The 14995-nt window shown below is 37.1% G+C and overlaps 1 protein-coding gene and 1 long non-coding RNA gene across 5 annotated transcripts in view; both read left to right on the forward strand.

Moving 5' to 3' along the window:
* Positions 1–1250: 1250 nt before the first annotated feature.
* LOC126814265 (putative ankyrin repeat protein RF_0381) lies at positions 1251–8332 on the forward strand. Of its 3 annotated transcripts, XM_050539318.2 has the most exons (4): positions 2223–2420; positions 3488–3570; positions 4382–4445; positions 5575–8332. In XM_050539318.2, the coding sequence occupies exons 3-4, from the start codon at positions 4432–4434 to the stop codon at positions 7931–7933; spliced, it is 2373 nt and encodes a 790-aa protein (XP_050395275.1). In that variant the 5' UTR covers positions 2223–2420; positions 3488–3570; positions 4382–4431; the 3' UTR covers positions 7934–8332. The 3 variants fall into 3 exon arrangements, with proteins under 3 accessions (XP_050395277.1, XP_050395275.1, XP_055955657.1); XM_050539320.1 differs by lacking the exons at positions 2223–2420; positions 3488–3570 and adding an exon at positions 1251–1343; XM_056099682.1 differs by lacking the exon at positions 3488–3570.
* Positions 8333–12969: 4637 nt separating this feature from the next.
* The window catches only part of LOC126814299 (uncharacterized), a 43495-nt gene continuing 41469 nt past the window's right edge, over positions 12970–14995 (forward strand). The window contains exons 1-2 of one of the 2 annotated variants that reach the window (XR_007677523.1): positions 12970–13093; positions 13766–13847. This is a non-coding gene — a long non-coding RNA (uncharacterized LOC126814299). Of the gene's footprint in view, positions 13224–13765; positions 13848–14995 lie in introns of both variants that reach the window. The other variant, XR_008787638.1, reaches the window with a different exon arrangement.

The raw sequence follows: 14995 nt of genomic DNA on the forward strand, positions 1-14995 counted from the left end.
CGACAGCACCAACCGGGCTTTATTGCGCCAAACATACCCCCCCCCCCCCCTTGAATCCGCCTCTGAAAACGTTGTTAAATGCTAAATGAAGATATAATATGAAAACTGGGATGCACACCTATGACAGTTTATTATGAAAATCTATGATTTATTGTTTTGGTGTCTTATCGGCACAAACACACCGTGAAAATAAGCACGATCTGATTATTAGTTTTAGACTATCTGCAAAATTTTCATTTGTATTCCAAAGCGGAACGTTTTTAATTGGTGGAAATCTTCGAAAAAATATAAGTGGGGGGGGGGGGGTAGTCTCTATCGCGTTCAATATGTTGTCGACGATAGGTCCAGTGGGCGTGCTAACTCAGAAACGAAAGGTTGCGTGATCCATAGTCTTCGCCCTCGCCTGGCCTTAATAAGTTAAATTTTAAAACAAATTGGCTAAAAACTAGTGTCTCATTGGAACGCTGGAAGAACCCACTATTAGTTATATATTTTAAGTGATAGTTGATTAAAACGTGTCTTACTTATGTAATAAATTATGTTATGTATTTATATAATAAATTATATTATGTATTATGCAAAGTCTATTTTTCTTTCAGGTGAACTGTTTTGGGTTCTTAGTAACCGAATCAGCTTTATTATCACTAGTCGTCCCATTCTGACATTTTTGACTCCGGGATTGATGCGCTATCTGACTAAACAGCTTGTCCCGGGTTCAATCCCAGTAATGGCCGAGAAAGTACCTTGGGATTATCGAGTCTTGTGTTGCAGGATGGGCCGTGTCTTGTCGTTTATATAAAAATGGAAATTACTAACATTCAGGGGCTCGTCAATGAATTTGAGCATAAAGTGGGTGGGGCGGTCTTGGTCGGAGACAACGTCGTTTGGGAAATCATTATAAAATATAAATGTCTCCACCTCCACCCCCTTCAGTATTATTACTTTATTAGTAGATTAAGATCATCGGATTGTTTAAAAATTAAATTGATGTCAGTGGGGAAAAATTACTAGCCTGAACGGCTAATCTATTTTACGAGGCCCAATGCATAATTCGTCAAGGCCGGCGAGATGTAAACAGGGTTAGGGCACGTGATTGCTGTCGAGGATTGTGGGTTAGCGTTAGGTTAAGGCATAGGGTTAGATCTTGGGTTAGGGTTAGCGCTAGCCCTGTTCACACCTCGTAATTATGCATTTGGCCTTGTAAAATAGATCTAACAGTCATGAACATTAAAATAGATTGATCTCCCTTGCATAAACTGAAACAAGGAAGAAATCGTCATTAAAAGAGGGGAAGAATTATTTCATCAGATAACTACAAGATACAAGATTGTTTAAGTAAATAGGTGAGTTGTTATGATAAAAGTCTGTAGAGACGTCAAACACAATATATAGGTATATCGATATATTGCCATGCGTTACGGACATGTCCTAGAAAATATACACCAACAATATCAACTTCTGGTTTACCCTTGAACGTCACTATATGTCAAGACCTCAACGAAGCAAGTACTCTTAATTTAGTAACAGTGTCGATCTATCCACTCGTTCACTACAATACGAATAACACAGTGTTTAATAGCAAACTAAGTACAACGAAGGTATCACAGAGAGAGAAGGAGAGAGAGAGAGAGATTTCTTAAGCGGACCAAAATAATTTTGATCGTCTATTGGACTCCAGAAATTTCACCTGTAACCTGTAGGTTTGACAAGGAAAGTACCTATTTTTATCGTTCAAGAATGGTATATTTTTATAAGCTTATATTTAGGTTACGTTATTCAGGCATAACGCAGAAATCAAATATTAAAAAAAAAATTAAAGTACGTCATACATGCTCTGATCTTACTATATGTATTATATTATATATATATACATACAATAATTATACACGTTACATATATTATATTATATTACATTCTGGTATAGTCTCAAGTTGTTTATATAAGAATATAACTTGATGTAAGTCAGGTTCGGTCCCAGGCATTTGAACACGTGGGGGGGGGGGAGAACATCCTGTAGGAGATTAGAGGATGTGAGACAATATTTCTACTCATTAAGGAAACATGTATAGGATTCGAGTGGTGGATTGTTCGATGTTGGACTGAGAATAAAATAGCAAAAATTCCCCCTGGCTTCATGATAATTTCTCCATACCAATACCCCTCCCCCACCCTCCGTGGCCTTATGTATATCAATTTTTGCTGCCAGGAATCATTCAAGGAAATCAGCATGCTTTTACTGGTTGAATTTTGGATATACAATAAAATAAAATGGCAAAGTCTGGTATTAATGGGGACGAGAATTATTAGTCTGATTCCATAAGTAGAAAAGTAGATTTATCCCCCTTGCATCAACTGAAAGCAGGAAGACATCGCCTTTAAGAGGGAAAGTAATATTTCAGCAGCCAACTACAAGTTTGTCTGTAAGTATATAGGCGTGTTGTTATAATAGACGGCTGTAGATATGTCAAACATAATATATGCGTTTCAGTTCAAGAGAGAGAAGTGGTATCGGATGTTATACAAAGAGGAAACATGTCTTGCCTCGTACATAAGCCGATGGCAACTGGGGAAACTATAACTCTTAATAATTAGTAGAACAATTTCTAAATTAGTGTCATTCTTTCAATTGAAACGCCTTACATGTGAGTCACTATCTATTTATGGAAAGGGGAAAACCAGTTTTCAGCTAATGTTATCAAGTCCTTTATTCATTTTTATGTACATTGCATATAGGGACTATGTAATCAAGGCTTGTGCCTGGTAGAATGCAAACCATATATTGTATTGTCGTTGTTGTTTATTACATAGAGAACGAGAGAGAAATGGGGTCTAACGTCCACTCAACACAAACTAGGTCATTTCGGGACTAACACATGGTTTAATTTTATTTCAATAATTCGCTTGTGCGAAGGGGGTCTTTAGCAGTGGGAGAAAACCGGAGGACCCGGAGAAAACCCACGAGGTTGGACAGGCGACCCTACTCCTTGTCACGTACAACCGTGGATTCGAAACCACGCCAGCTGACTCAATGAGAGACTATGATACAGCGCGCACACGCTAACCGTTTGGCCATCCATACAATAAATATGATATTATGGACAGGTTGATTTAATTAAAGTATTGTATTTATACTTAAAGGGTTGACAATTAGTAAAAACACAAAATAAAAAAGTCCTTGTATATAAATAGTCACCCTAAAACACACTTATAAAATCGCTGTCGTGAGAAGAGGGGTGGGTCATTTTCTCCCCTTGTCATAACGAAAACAAGTTAAAACAGGAGGTCCAGCTGATCGATGTTTGGCGTCATCAGTGCGGATAGAACAAAAAAAAACCATGGGGAAAGAGAATCCGCAAAGCAAAGTGCTCGCGGTAAAAGCCACATAACTGGAACAGTGGATTATTTACATATTTAAAACTGTTCGTTCAATAAGTTTCATATGGTTAAACATTAGTTAAAAGTCCTTTAATGCCGTTCACAATTTCAGCGTTTAAAAGTTAAAGACATTCCATTAGGGGTCTTCATGCTACCTGAAAAGAAAAAGAAGAGTCAGCAGCAACACAGTACAAAGTAATTAAAACAAATTAAACCATTTATAGAAATAATACATGGCATTAATATTTTAGACATGAATTAAATTAAATTGATTGATATACACTGTCATTGTTAATGTTGATTGTGTAGCTAGGTACCTACTCATTTGTCATTAGTTTTCTCTATTAGTCGCTAAGTGGGTAAGACGCTGGCTTGCTATAGCCTGGAGGTCGGGTGTTGGATCCCTGCATTGGCCGAGAAAGTTCATCCAGATTTTCCGGCGTGGTTCCCCCATATCAGTGATGCAGGACGGAGGGCGTGACAAGGACAGCTGTCTAGTCGTTCGGATGGGACGAAAAACCGAGGTCCCGTGTACACATTGGTGTACACGTAAAAGATCCCTTGACAGTTGGAATTCGATATACGAGTAGGCCGTAGTGCCGCTGTCCGGGCAAAATTGCCCTCATAACACACTGTATTGTGTATGCCCGTCTTCATTAGCTCAGTTCGGAGCAGCACAGTAGGACGTTAAACCCCATTTCATTTCATTTCATTTCATTTTCTCTAATATCTTATTGTAATAAATCATACAGACTGAATCGCCATACTGTCCTATAACAATAGTTCCTTCCGTTGTAACTAGATATGTATATCTCTAATGTCAATTTATTCTGATATTATTAAAGCATCCAGCTGGCTTAGCCGCCAACCTGGTCTACACAACCAGTTATCTTTCCATGACTAGTGCTCTTTTTGGAAATAATGGTACGCCAAGATCAAAGGATGACGTCACATCTGTATTTTAAATGTACATAACTAATAGTCTTTATTTATTTGTGTATTTTAGTGAGGTTGAGATAATAAAGGCCGCTGGATATAGATTAACAGCCAAATAAGATGGCTACAGAGAGGTTCGTATATTAAATAAATCAGGCTTTAAGATCTGTCGATCACCCATACAATATTGTAGATCAGAGTTAACTGGGATAAGGTACAATTAGCCTAGTGTAGATACGGTGAACATCAGGGTTAACTGGGGTAAGGTATACCGGTGGACAGTTTCGAATAACACCCAAACTAAACGGTATATTTAGGCAATTGCATTTTTCAAAAATTAGAATGGCTGTATAGTATAGAATAGCTTTATAAAAACGTATTTGATTAATTCCTGATTCATAGTAATTAACAGAGATTGATAAGACATAATACGTTGAGTTTTTACAATAGAGACTTTTGGCAAGCGTAAATTCTTGATCCGTATCCGTATGGATTTTGTGTGTGACGTCATCAATGTGTGTGTATTTCTCATACGTGATACGGCACACGGATACGGCAGCACTTATCGAACAGCTTTTATACTGAAAAGGTCCGTATAACATCTTCGTCTTTTTACCGTCTTTTGTGCTACTTGTAGACGCTGAATTGTTGTATCGTTGTAGCGTTTATGAATCTATGTGTATCATCGAACACGAAGGTGTATATTTGATGTGATTTTAACAATGAAAAAGACTGGAATTTAATAATTATTTTTGATAGTTTTTCTCGGAATTTTCATACTTTTCCTGTCTGTCTGCATGCTGGTTGATCTACATGCTAAATTCAGGGAGGTGGAACTTTGCAAATGACTTAATTCTATGGTAAAGGGGTATAAACTTTCTGAAATGATGCATTAGTGAAACCAAAAATTGCTGTCGAGTTGAAATCGAAGATTTTTTAAATAAGATTCAACATTAAATTTTTTTGAATAGCTCAGCGACTGCCGAGTGACTTCTCCCCCTCCGGGAAATTGTAAGCTAGGTACTTGACTAGTACTGATGGTGATCTGGGTAGATAACTGTCATCATGCTGTAATAGAACTAAGATCAGCTCAGCTATGCATACTTACGCGACGCGAAAATCTGCCAAAACTCTAAAACTACATTGACGTAACGTATCACGTATACGATACGGATACGTGATACGGATGGAAAAAAATCCGATTGCCAAAAGTCTCTATTGTAACATTGTTATAACTAAAACAACATGTTTAATATATTGTAGGCTACTGAAGTCAATACTACACCAAGCTCAAACAGATGGAAATACTGGAGAAATCATTAAAACATTGTCAGCACAAGATAAGAAGAAGGCTTTACGTATAGCTGCCAGAGAAGGGTTGTATAAGGTTCTGATTTTTCTATTGGACCATGGTATTGATGTTGATCGTTATAAAAACCACCTGATACACCTTCTTTTAGATAGCTATAAACGATATGACAATACATATATGCATGATTTGTTACAATGTGTAATTAAATTAGTTGATGCCGGTGTAGACGTTAACCAGTTGAATGAACATTTAGAGACAGGTTGTTCTGTAGCTGCTAGTTACAGATTGTATGACGTTTTGATGTATCTGTTACAAAATGGAGTAGATGTACATGATGTTGATAGATTTCAACGCAACATTCTTCACTATGTATTGGGTTGTATGCATTCCCTTGTGAAATATGACGAGCAATATAAAACTATAAAACTCGTTACGACTTTAATAAACATGAAATCAGACATAAACCAACCTGACTATGAAGGTAATACCCCGTTGTTCTATGTCGGTATATACATCCCTTCTAATGACATTCCCCCACTGAACCTTGGAAAAGCGCACGCGAAAATAATGAAATTAGAGACAGAACAGGACCCCTATTTTCTATTAAAATGTAGATTGATTAACATGTTGTTAGAAGCTGGCTGTAACGTGAACCACCAAAACAAACTTGGAGTAACGGCCTTAATGCACCATATACAACTCCAAGCTGATATCAGTCTATTAAAACTGTTAATTCCACATTCTGATCTAAGTTTATCTGATAATAATGGTAATACAGCAATAAGTTATTGTGTTCAATATCACATGATCAGTTCTACACCCGTCTTTAAACTTTTAGTAGATTCGGGTTCAGATCTGATGTCCTGTAACAATGGAGTTAAGTTATTCCATGATATTTTAAAATGTAAGAGATTGGGAGTGTTCCGTTATTACATTGGACTAAAGTTGGTTGTTAATGGTGTTACAGCTGAAGGGGAAAATATGCTTCATCTTTTAGCAGGTGTTAACTATGATTATTCTTCAAACAAGTTTAACTGGTTGTTAAATAACGAGCTAGATATTAACCACCCCTGCTCTAAAACCAACACACCGACTATGATAGCTGCCTTTTTATTAAACAGTAAATATTTAGAACTAGTTACACGTCACCCTAGACTAAAGGTCAATACACAAAATAACCAGGGTTATACAGCTCTTCATCTGTGTATCATTGGCTTTACGATGTTTAAAGATGGCTTAAACAAGAGACAGGTAAATAGTGTTGTTAAGAATTATTGTAGACAGATATATCCAATATACATGGCTTGTATTGATACTTTACTTGGAGTTGATGGAATAGATGTAAATATTCCAGATAATGGGGGTAAAACTAGTTTAATGATGGCTGCTATGAAAAATGACAGAGTTCTTACGAGGAAACTACTCCAGGCTGGTGCCATAGTTAACACGTTAGACTATTCAGGAAGATCAGCTATACAATATCTTGATATTTATCAGAGTGTATTTGATTTGACTTGTTTTAAATTACTTCTATCTAATGGCAATACTGGTCTTCTCAATTTAACCTGTATTGGTGGTAACACGATTATCCAAACAGCCTTGTGTTTTCCCCGCTTCTGGGAACCATACCACGTCGTTCGTTTTGTTACATATTTAGTTGCTGAAAACTGTTGTGTTCAGACTCTCGTTACGTCTTCAGTTAAAAGTAGCTATAATCAAATTGGTCTTACTGATCTAAGTAGTTCAGATAGAGATAAACTGAGAAAACTGTTATATTATAGTGGCGCCCAAGGGGAGGAAATTATGACAACATTAAACTTTGATGAGGAAGATAAACCATATGAAGACAACGACACAATTGGCTCACGAGGCAGAGGGCAATTCGCTAGCTTCTGTAATAATATATCTCTTAAGTCTATTTGTAGAAGAAACATCAGACAGCTTCTTGGATTGGGAATAAATGAAAATGTTAAGGATCTAGATTTACCTTATGAATTAAATGGTTTTCTTCTACTAAAAGATGTCCTTCGGTCACAAGAGTACAACTTAGACCAGATTGATGATGGCTGTAATTATTTTGATGATGATGATGATTATGATGGTTATGATATAGATAAAGAGAGCGATGATGATTATAGTCAATATAAATACCAGTATTTTACTCTCAATACAGATGATAAACTAAGGCAAGATTTCATAAAAACATCATTATTTCCTAATGGTGAGGTTGATGATGATGAAGGTAGTGATGATTTTGCTGATGGTGGTGCAGCTGCTGCTGATGATAATGATAATGATAATGCTGATTAACATTAAACCATATCCGAGGTGACTCCAGTGTTTGTTTTGGCGTATTCTGACGAGCGATAAACTACAGTAGTTTTTTGATAATTACCGTCTCCCTAGTTTTTGTGTAAGCCCACAATAATAATAAAAATATTAAGAATTTGTTCAAATATTTGACTAATAGTTATAACTGATAGCAAATTAGAAATTATCGATTTAATTGATATACACACATGTTATGTGTACATATTATGTTGTCATAACCCCTGTCCTTTCTCGTTTGCTCATATTTCTGGAAACATTCTGTACTACAAATTGCTTTCAAAGACAAAAACATGTTGATTTATGTAATGTTTCAACTTTGTTACACCAAAATTTAAGAATAATTATATGATAAAAAGAGATAAAATGTTTATTGAAAGATTTTATTGTATTTGTTCACTATATTATATTGAATTATAAAGAGCTGCGTTTTCTGTGACTTATTCGAAAAATTCCCTTCTTCTAATTTATGTCTATGTTAAAGTGTAGTATGTCAAGTGCGTAATGGCTTTGAGTGTAATCTGGGAGGATGTTAAACTGGTACCATTCCTTCCGATTTATCTGTCCACGACCCAATATACTATGATCAAGTGTGTAATGGTATTGAGGGTAAGCATGTAGGGAGGGTATATCACTGTAAGACTGATACCGTTCCTCTCAATTTAGATGTCTACGGCACATGTGTGTAATTGAAGGAGGGTTAATGTAAACAAATTTACTGTGGCCAAGTGTGTAATAGTGGGGAAGAGGTCATGTAGGGCCGATATATTACTGTTAAACTAATAGCGTTCCTTTCAATTTACCTGTCTCGTCTCAAGGTATTGTGAGTAATGTATACACAGGGGGGAACCTGCCTTTCTATCCCAACCAAAACACTGGGCAACTGACCTTGTCAGACAGTGAGCACTGGGTTTGATAAATCCCGAATGTGCTTTCCGACTCACACCGATATTCGAATCCACAACATTCCAGTTGTTTGGTCCAATGTCTTAATCACTTGCCTACTATGGTTCAGAGACTTTATGCGATTGGTTGAAAGCTAAATTTATGGGGGCATAAATCATCGACCCAGTAGTTTTTAAATGGGACGATTCGGTTAACTAACTAAGGTAGAACTCATAATTAAGATTTCCCGAGTGTAACCGACCCTTAATTACATGACAAATTCAAATTTTATAAATTTATCTATATTCGTGTAGTGCACAGAAGTAACAGTTGGTGAAGTTTAAAGATATACATTTTCACACACACACACTCCCTTCTCCAAACATGCCCACTTCCTAACCAGGCGCCATCACTTTAAATTCCTTTACGAATAACTGAATTATTTACGTCTATTCCCTTAGTGTGGTGGCCACATTTTCACACACACACACTCCCTTCTCCAAACTTCCTAACCAGGCGCCATCACTTTAAATTCCTTTACGAATAACTGAATTATTTACGTCTATTCCCTTAGTGTGGTGGCCACCCAAGAGGACAATATCATAAGTATGAGAGCCGAGTTATTCCAGAGTATTTGGGATATTTTTTTGCGTAGATTTTGATTTGGGCTGGCGTTTGGGAGGAGGAACTTTTTCCAGGATACGGTCGGGACAGAGGTCGATGTCTAAAATTGCGTAAAATGTTCAAATAAGTGTATATAATTTACTGTTTTGTTTGGCATGGGGGCCGGGGCAGTGTGTCTCTTGCCTAAAAATTGCGTAAAGTGTGTAAATAAATGTATATAATTGTCTTGGACAACTGTTTTGTTTGGTATCGGGGGAGGGTGTCTCTTGCCTAAAAATATCGGGAAGTATGATTATGGACTATTACAACATTAATTTATAGCACTGGACACTTTCCTCTCTGGTCGGATAAACTAGTGATTTGGCGACAGGCGGTATCTGGTCAGCTCTATTTGCCTCGTAAATTGGTGCTTGAAATACTACCAGACCGCATTTCCGGAAGTCTATTTTTCAAAATTTTGTCTTTTCCATGTAGAATTGTCTTTTGTCATTGTTTGTAGAGATCCTAGATTTCTTTGCAAAATGATCAACACCATATCAACAGTTACATCAAATACAAAGCTTGCACCGAACGCACAACAGTTTAGATACTATCGTGTTGCCATTGCCTCAGTCCGTTCTATGTGCAGCATTATACCCGACGTGAAGAAGCTGACAATGTATAAAATTCTCGCTAGGCAATTATGAACTAGTTCCCCACAAATGTTAAGGATATGGTCGACGGGTCACGAAATACTCTTTGTAAAGAGGTAGAAGTGTACAGCACCTTACAATAAAAGAGGGGCTTCAAAACTAAGAGCGCCGACCATAACGGACTAGATGTGCGGTTTTGGGCTTCAAAAGCAGTTTATCTGATGGACATAATGGTAGACCAGAAAATAAATTTGATGTTTAGCAAGTAACCCATGTAAATTATATAAGCCGGGAGTTATGTTATAATCTCTTTTAGTTCAATTAACAATTGTAAATGCTTTTTTCTGTACTGTTTGCAATTATCTATGATATTTAAAAGGTAAAACAACTAAAAGTGACATAACATCGTGTTTAGTTGATCTCGCTTTAGCAGAACATGAAGAAAAATTATGAGATTTACCAAATACAGCCGCTAAGTTATCGTATATAAATTGACAAATATTCGGGTTTGTCATCATTCAATTTTATGAAGTTCTTTGACAATTCTGTTCTAATCTAATTGTAAGAGAAGTCTGTATCATTCCAGACTCGGGATTGCGCACTACAGTGGCCGTTTACTTCTGACCACCGGGTCCATCTACTTGATATAATATTTACGTGGTTGCTGTTTATTGCTTACAATGTCTGTGTATTTTATGTAAAACAATGATACAGTACAGTTAGTCTTATTAGCCGCTATCTCCTCGTATTATTAATTCACATATGATTGCCCGTTTAATGAGACAAAATATGTCATTGTGGGACTAACTCAATGACAAACCAAGTGTATTCACGGGTATGTCTGCTTATTTGCCTATGCTTTTATACAGCACTATCTGGAAGTGTGGAAGTTTTTCATTCTTATTCCCATAGCAATGGTATTGTCTAAATTAGAAACAGAAACGGGGTGAAATTTAAAAAAAAAAATTCGTATGTGCCAGGAATAACAGTATAACAGTTTCTTTAATATCTTTATATTGTCCCGTCCAAGTCTAACCAGCATGACAATTCTCTGCTGTGGACGCCACTACATCATGAAATGGTTGTCTAAAGAATCTGCCTGATGTCTAACGACACGTCTGATATCTGACGATTGGTCCTTATGACGTAATTGGTAACTTTCCACCATAAGCGATTTAGACAATAAACAAAATAGTCTTGACAGTTTGACTCCTCATCCTGCTATTCTCAAGGTATCGGAATATGAAATGAAATGAAATGTTGTTTAATGGCACGTCAGCTCCAACCGGGCTATATTGCGCCAATCATATGGTGAATTTAACAAGACAAATTAAAACAATATCACAGGAATGTATTCATATATGTAAATAAAAACAAATATCACAAAAAATATACTTAAAAATAAATATATCAATTCCTTTACATATATAAATAGTATCGGAATATAAATTAACTGTGTTTTCAAATAATCTGATTACAAAATATATTATTCATATGTATTTTGACAAGTGCGTGTCATCTAACTGGTTCATACACAAACCGACCAATACTTATATTCAGCTAATGTATAATATTAATCACATGTACAACATTTTGAAATCGACGGATCGCGAACACTGCCTAAGCCAATCAACGCTTTGAATTCTATTACCGTAATATGTACCAGGCCATATGAGTTATTGTATGCTACACAGATGCAGTGAAAATGGTTAAATTTAGTGCTAAACTTGCTCCAGTTGCTCCTACGGTTACCATAATTAACACAAAAGACCCAATAATACACGCATAACGTAAATATTCTTTCGTTAATAAAGATTAATAAAAAAAGACGTCGACTCGCTAACCTGGCGATCTCGTGTTCGATCCTACCGTTGGCCGAGAAATTTCATCGAGATATTCCGGCGTAGTTTCTCCTGGGCCTGGCATCGTTCGGGTTGAACGATACACCGAAGCCCCGTATACATGTGACTGGGTCATGATTAGATTTCAAAGTGTGTTAAAGACAATTTTTGTACATATATACGTGTTTTATATAATGTGTCTATAGGCCATTCGACCTAATTACTAAAATAAACGTATTATTTTTATTATAACATGTTTGTTTCAGGATTGTGTTGGTTTCATTTCATTTTCATGTTTAAGAGACGCTGCATGATTTGAAATATGTACCAAAACAAGTCAACTAGATGATGCTCTTTCGCTTTCTTTTTGGGGTGCGGGTGGGGTGGCTTGGTGGTTGCATTGTCCCTCCAAATGAGGTTCTCTTGATACTCTCGACTGTATCATGTTGTAAAGATTTTTCATTATGTCATAAATCAGTGGGCATATCTACAAGTAACCCATGGACTGGTATTGGCTTTTCTGCACTGGTGGGGAGCCACGGTGGGTAAGACGATGCAGCGCTCGCTAGTCTGGAGGTCTTTCCGACGTGGTTTCCCTGTGTCAGTGGTGCAAGACGGTGGGCCTGACAAGGGCGAAAATCTGAGGTCCCGTATACACATTGGCGTGCACGTAAAAGATCCCTTGGCAGTTGGAATTCGATATAAGAGTAGGCCATAGTGCCGCTGCCCGGGCAAAATTTCCCTCATAACCTACTGCATGGCATATGCCCGTCTTCATTATCCCAGTCGGGGCAGAACAGTAGGACGTCAAACTCCATTCCATTTCATTTCCTTAGCTAGTGGGACTGTAAATAATTCTCCACGTGTACCGATATTGGCGATTATTCAATTGATATTGTTTTTAATGCGACTATGGTCTAAATTACCGACTGCGCTACTTGTGAATGTGATATTATGTACGTATTGAATAACATTACTGACGAATAATACCTAACAGTCGGTGCATATCGACTTATAAGCATATACACAATTACCTCACAAATCTAGGTAACAGATGTCTTGAATAATCGACAAGCAAGGTGGTTGACGGTCGTTTCGAGTAAAATCTGGAACTACTAACACTAGCCATAGATACACTTAATATATCAAGATTACTCCAGGTAAGGTATATTGTTACAATCGGCTATACTTTAGAATCCGTGAACCATCAACCCCAGCCAGAGATACAGTAAATATATCAGGAGTAAGGTATAGTGTCTCCAGAAGTAAATATATCAGGAGTACCCCATGGTAAGCTATAGCGTTAAATTTTGATCACTCTTTCTGGTAAATATCACAGAAGTGACATTCCAAACATAATACATTAACATTGTGTTGCTGACAGCACATTATTTGAGGTTGGAGGGCACACAATACATCAATCGATGGGCTTACTAGTGGGAACTGTTCCAACCCCATTCATGGCTAATGCACATTTAAATATTCTTGGCTTGGATATTAAGATAAATAACAGTAAATTAAAATTGGATTTGAAGATGTAAAATACCTACCAATTTATAGAAACATACGAGATTTTAATATACTGTATTCTATTCACAGACATTAAGCTCTTTAACAATACGTAACGATCAATAATTATTTTGTTCTAGAATAAGATATGTTATCGTTAGTTTGCTTTTCACAGTTTTCACGACAGGCTCGGGACTGTACAACGCATTGACCACTTACGGCTAGTCCATTCACAAATGTGTGTTTGTAGTAATTGAGTGTAGGTTGAGGTTTCTGTGATGAGGATTAATACTAATAAATCCTTTATTTATTTTAACTAATAGGCAATATAACAGATCAGATAACGACCACTTGTTTTCTTCCATGTCGAATTGGCCAAAGACTAAACAAGATGGATCCAGTGAGGTTCGTATATTAAATAGACTAGGGTTAACTGGGGTAAGATACACAGTAGTTTAAGCCCCGTCAGACCGGGGTGGCGTCCTTACTGCGCTGCTGCGACCGTACGGGGACCAGCAAATGCACAAGGTCACCGCCAAACGGGAACACAACGGGATAAAATGTCCCCAAAAATTACAAACATGAAAAAAGTCGCCTTCTCACAGCTTTTCAGGTCAGATCGCAGAACCTTGGCGTTTGTTTTGAACATGCTCAAAATAAACGGCGATCATTGCCGACCACGGCACGATATCTGGCGTTTCCATCACGCTTTTACCACGCTAATGACGATCTTGGCGCGCTCTGAGACCATTTTCTGTCGCCTTAGCAGCGCAGTAAGGACGCCACTCCGGTCTGACGGGGGTATTATATAGTTTGGTGGCGACCATCTTGGATTGCAAAATGATGTCATGTGTTTTCTGTCCAGTGGTTGCTTGTTTCACCCTTTAAACCTAGGTATAGAAACAAACCTTGGCCCCCTAACATGAATAGTAAGGGTGTTATCGTGAAATCGCTGGGAGTTTTTCAAAACTGTGGTCTCGATTTCCTGTAAGAACACACCAGACTTGTTGGGTTTAAAGGTCAATCACGTTGCTCTCGGACGTGATTGGGCGATTTCAAAATGGCGCTAAAAGGGAGAGTGATAGCTAAAGCCATGGAGAATTAGTACTGGGCCAATACTAAGCAAGTGACCGCTCCTATTGAATTTCAGCAATTTTCGTTTATAACTTCTATGGTTAAGGCCTTTGTGTCACTTCACTGAACATTGTGAACGCTCTAACGACACATTCAGTCGTCCAGTCGCGATCTGTATTGAATTCACATGCATAAGTTAGATTATTTAAACGAGTGGACCTATTGAATCGAGTGGACCTATTGAATGTCAGCAATTTCCGTTAATTCTAGAGTTATGGCCCTTGCTTCACTTTTTAAAAATTTGTGATCCGTATTAAATTTACATCATTCAAATTAGTAAAAGAAAGAAACTTGTCGAAAAGTTAAAATTCGATCTATATTAGATTTATTTGGATTAGTAAAAGGATGAATTTTATTAAATTTCAACAATTTCTGTTTATTACTTGTAAGAGTTATGACACCTATTTCACTTTGTTGAA

This window comes from Patella vulgata, chromosome 3 (assembly GCF_932274485.2).
Source record: "Patella vulgata chromosome 3, xgPatVulg1.2, whole genome shotgun sequence".
Lineage (NCBI taxonomy): Eukaryota > Metazoa > Mollusca > Gastropoda > Patellidae > Patella > Patella vulgata.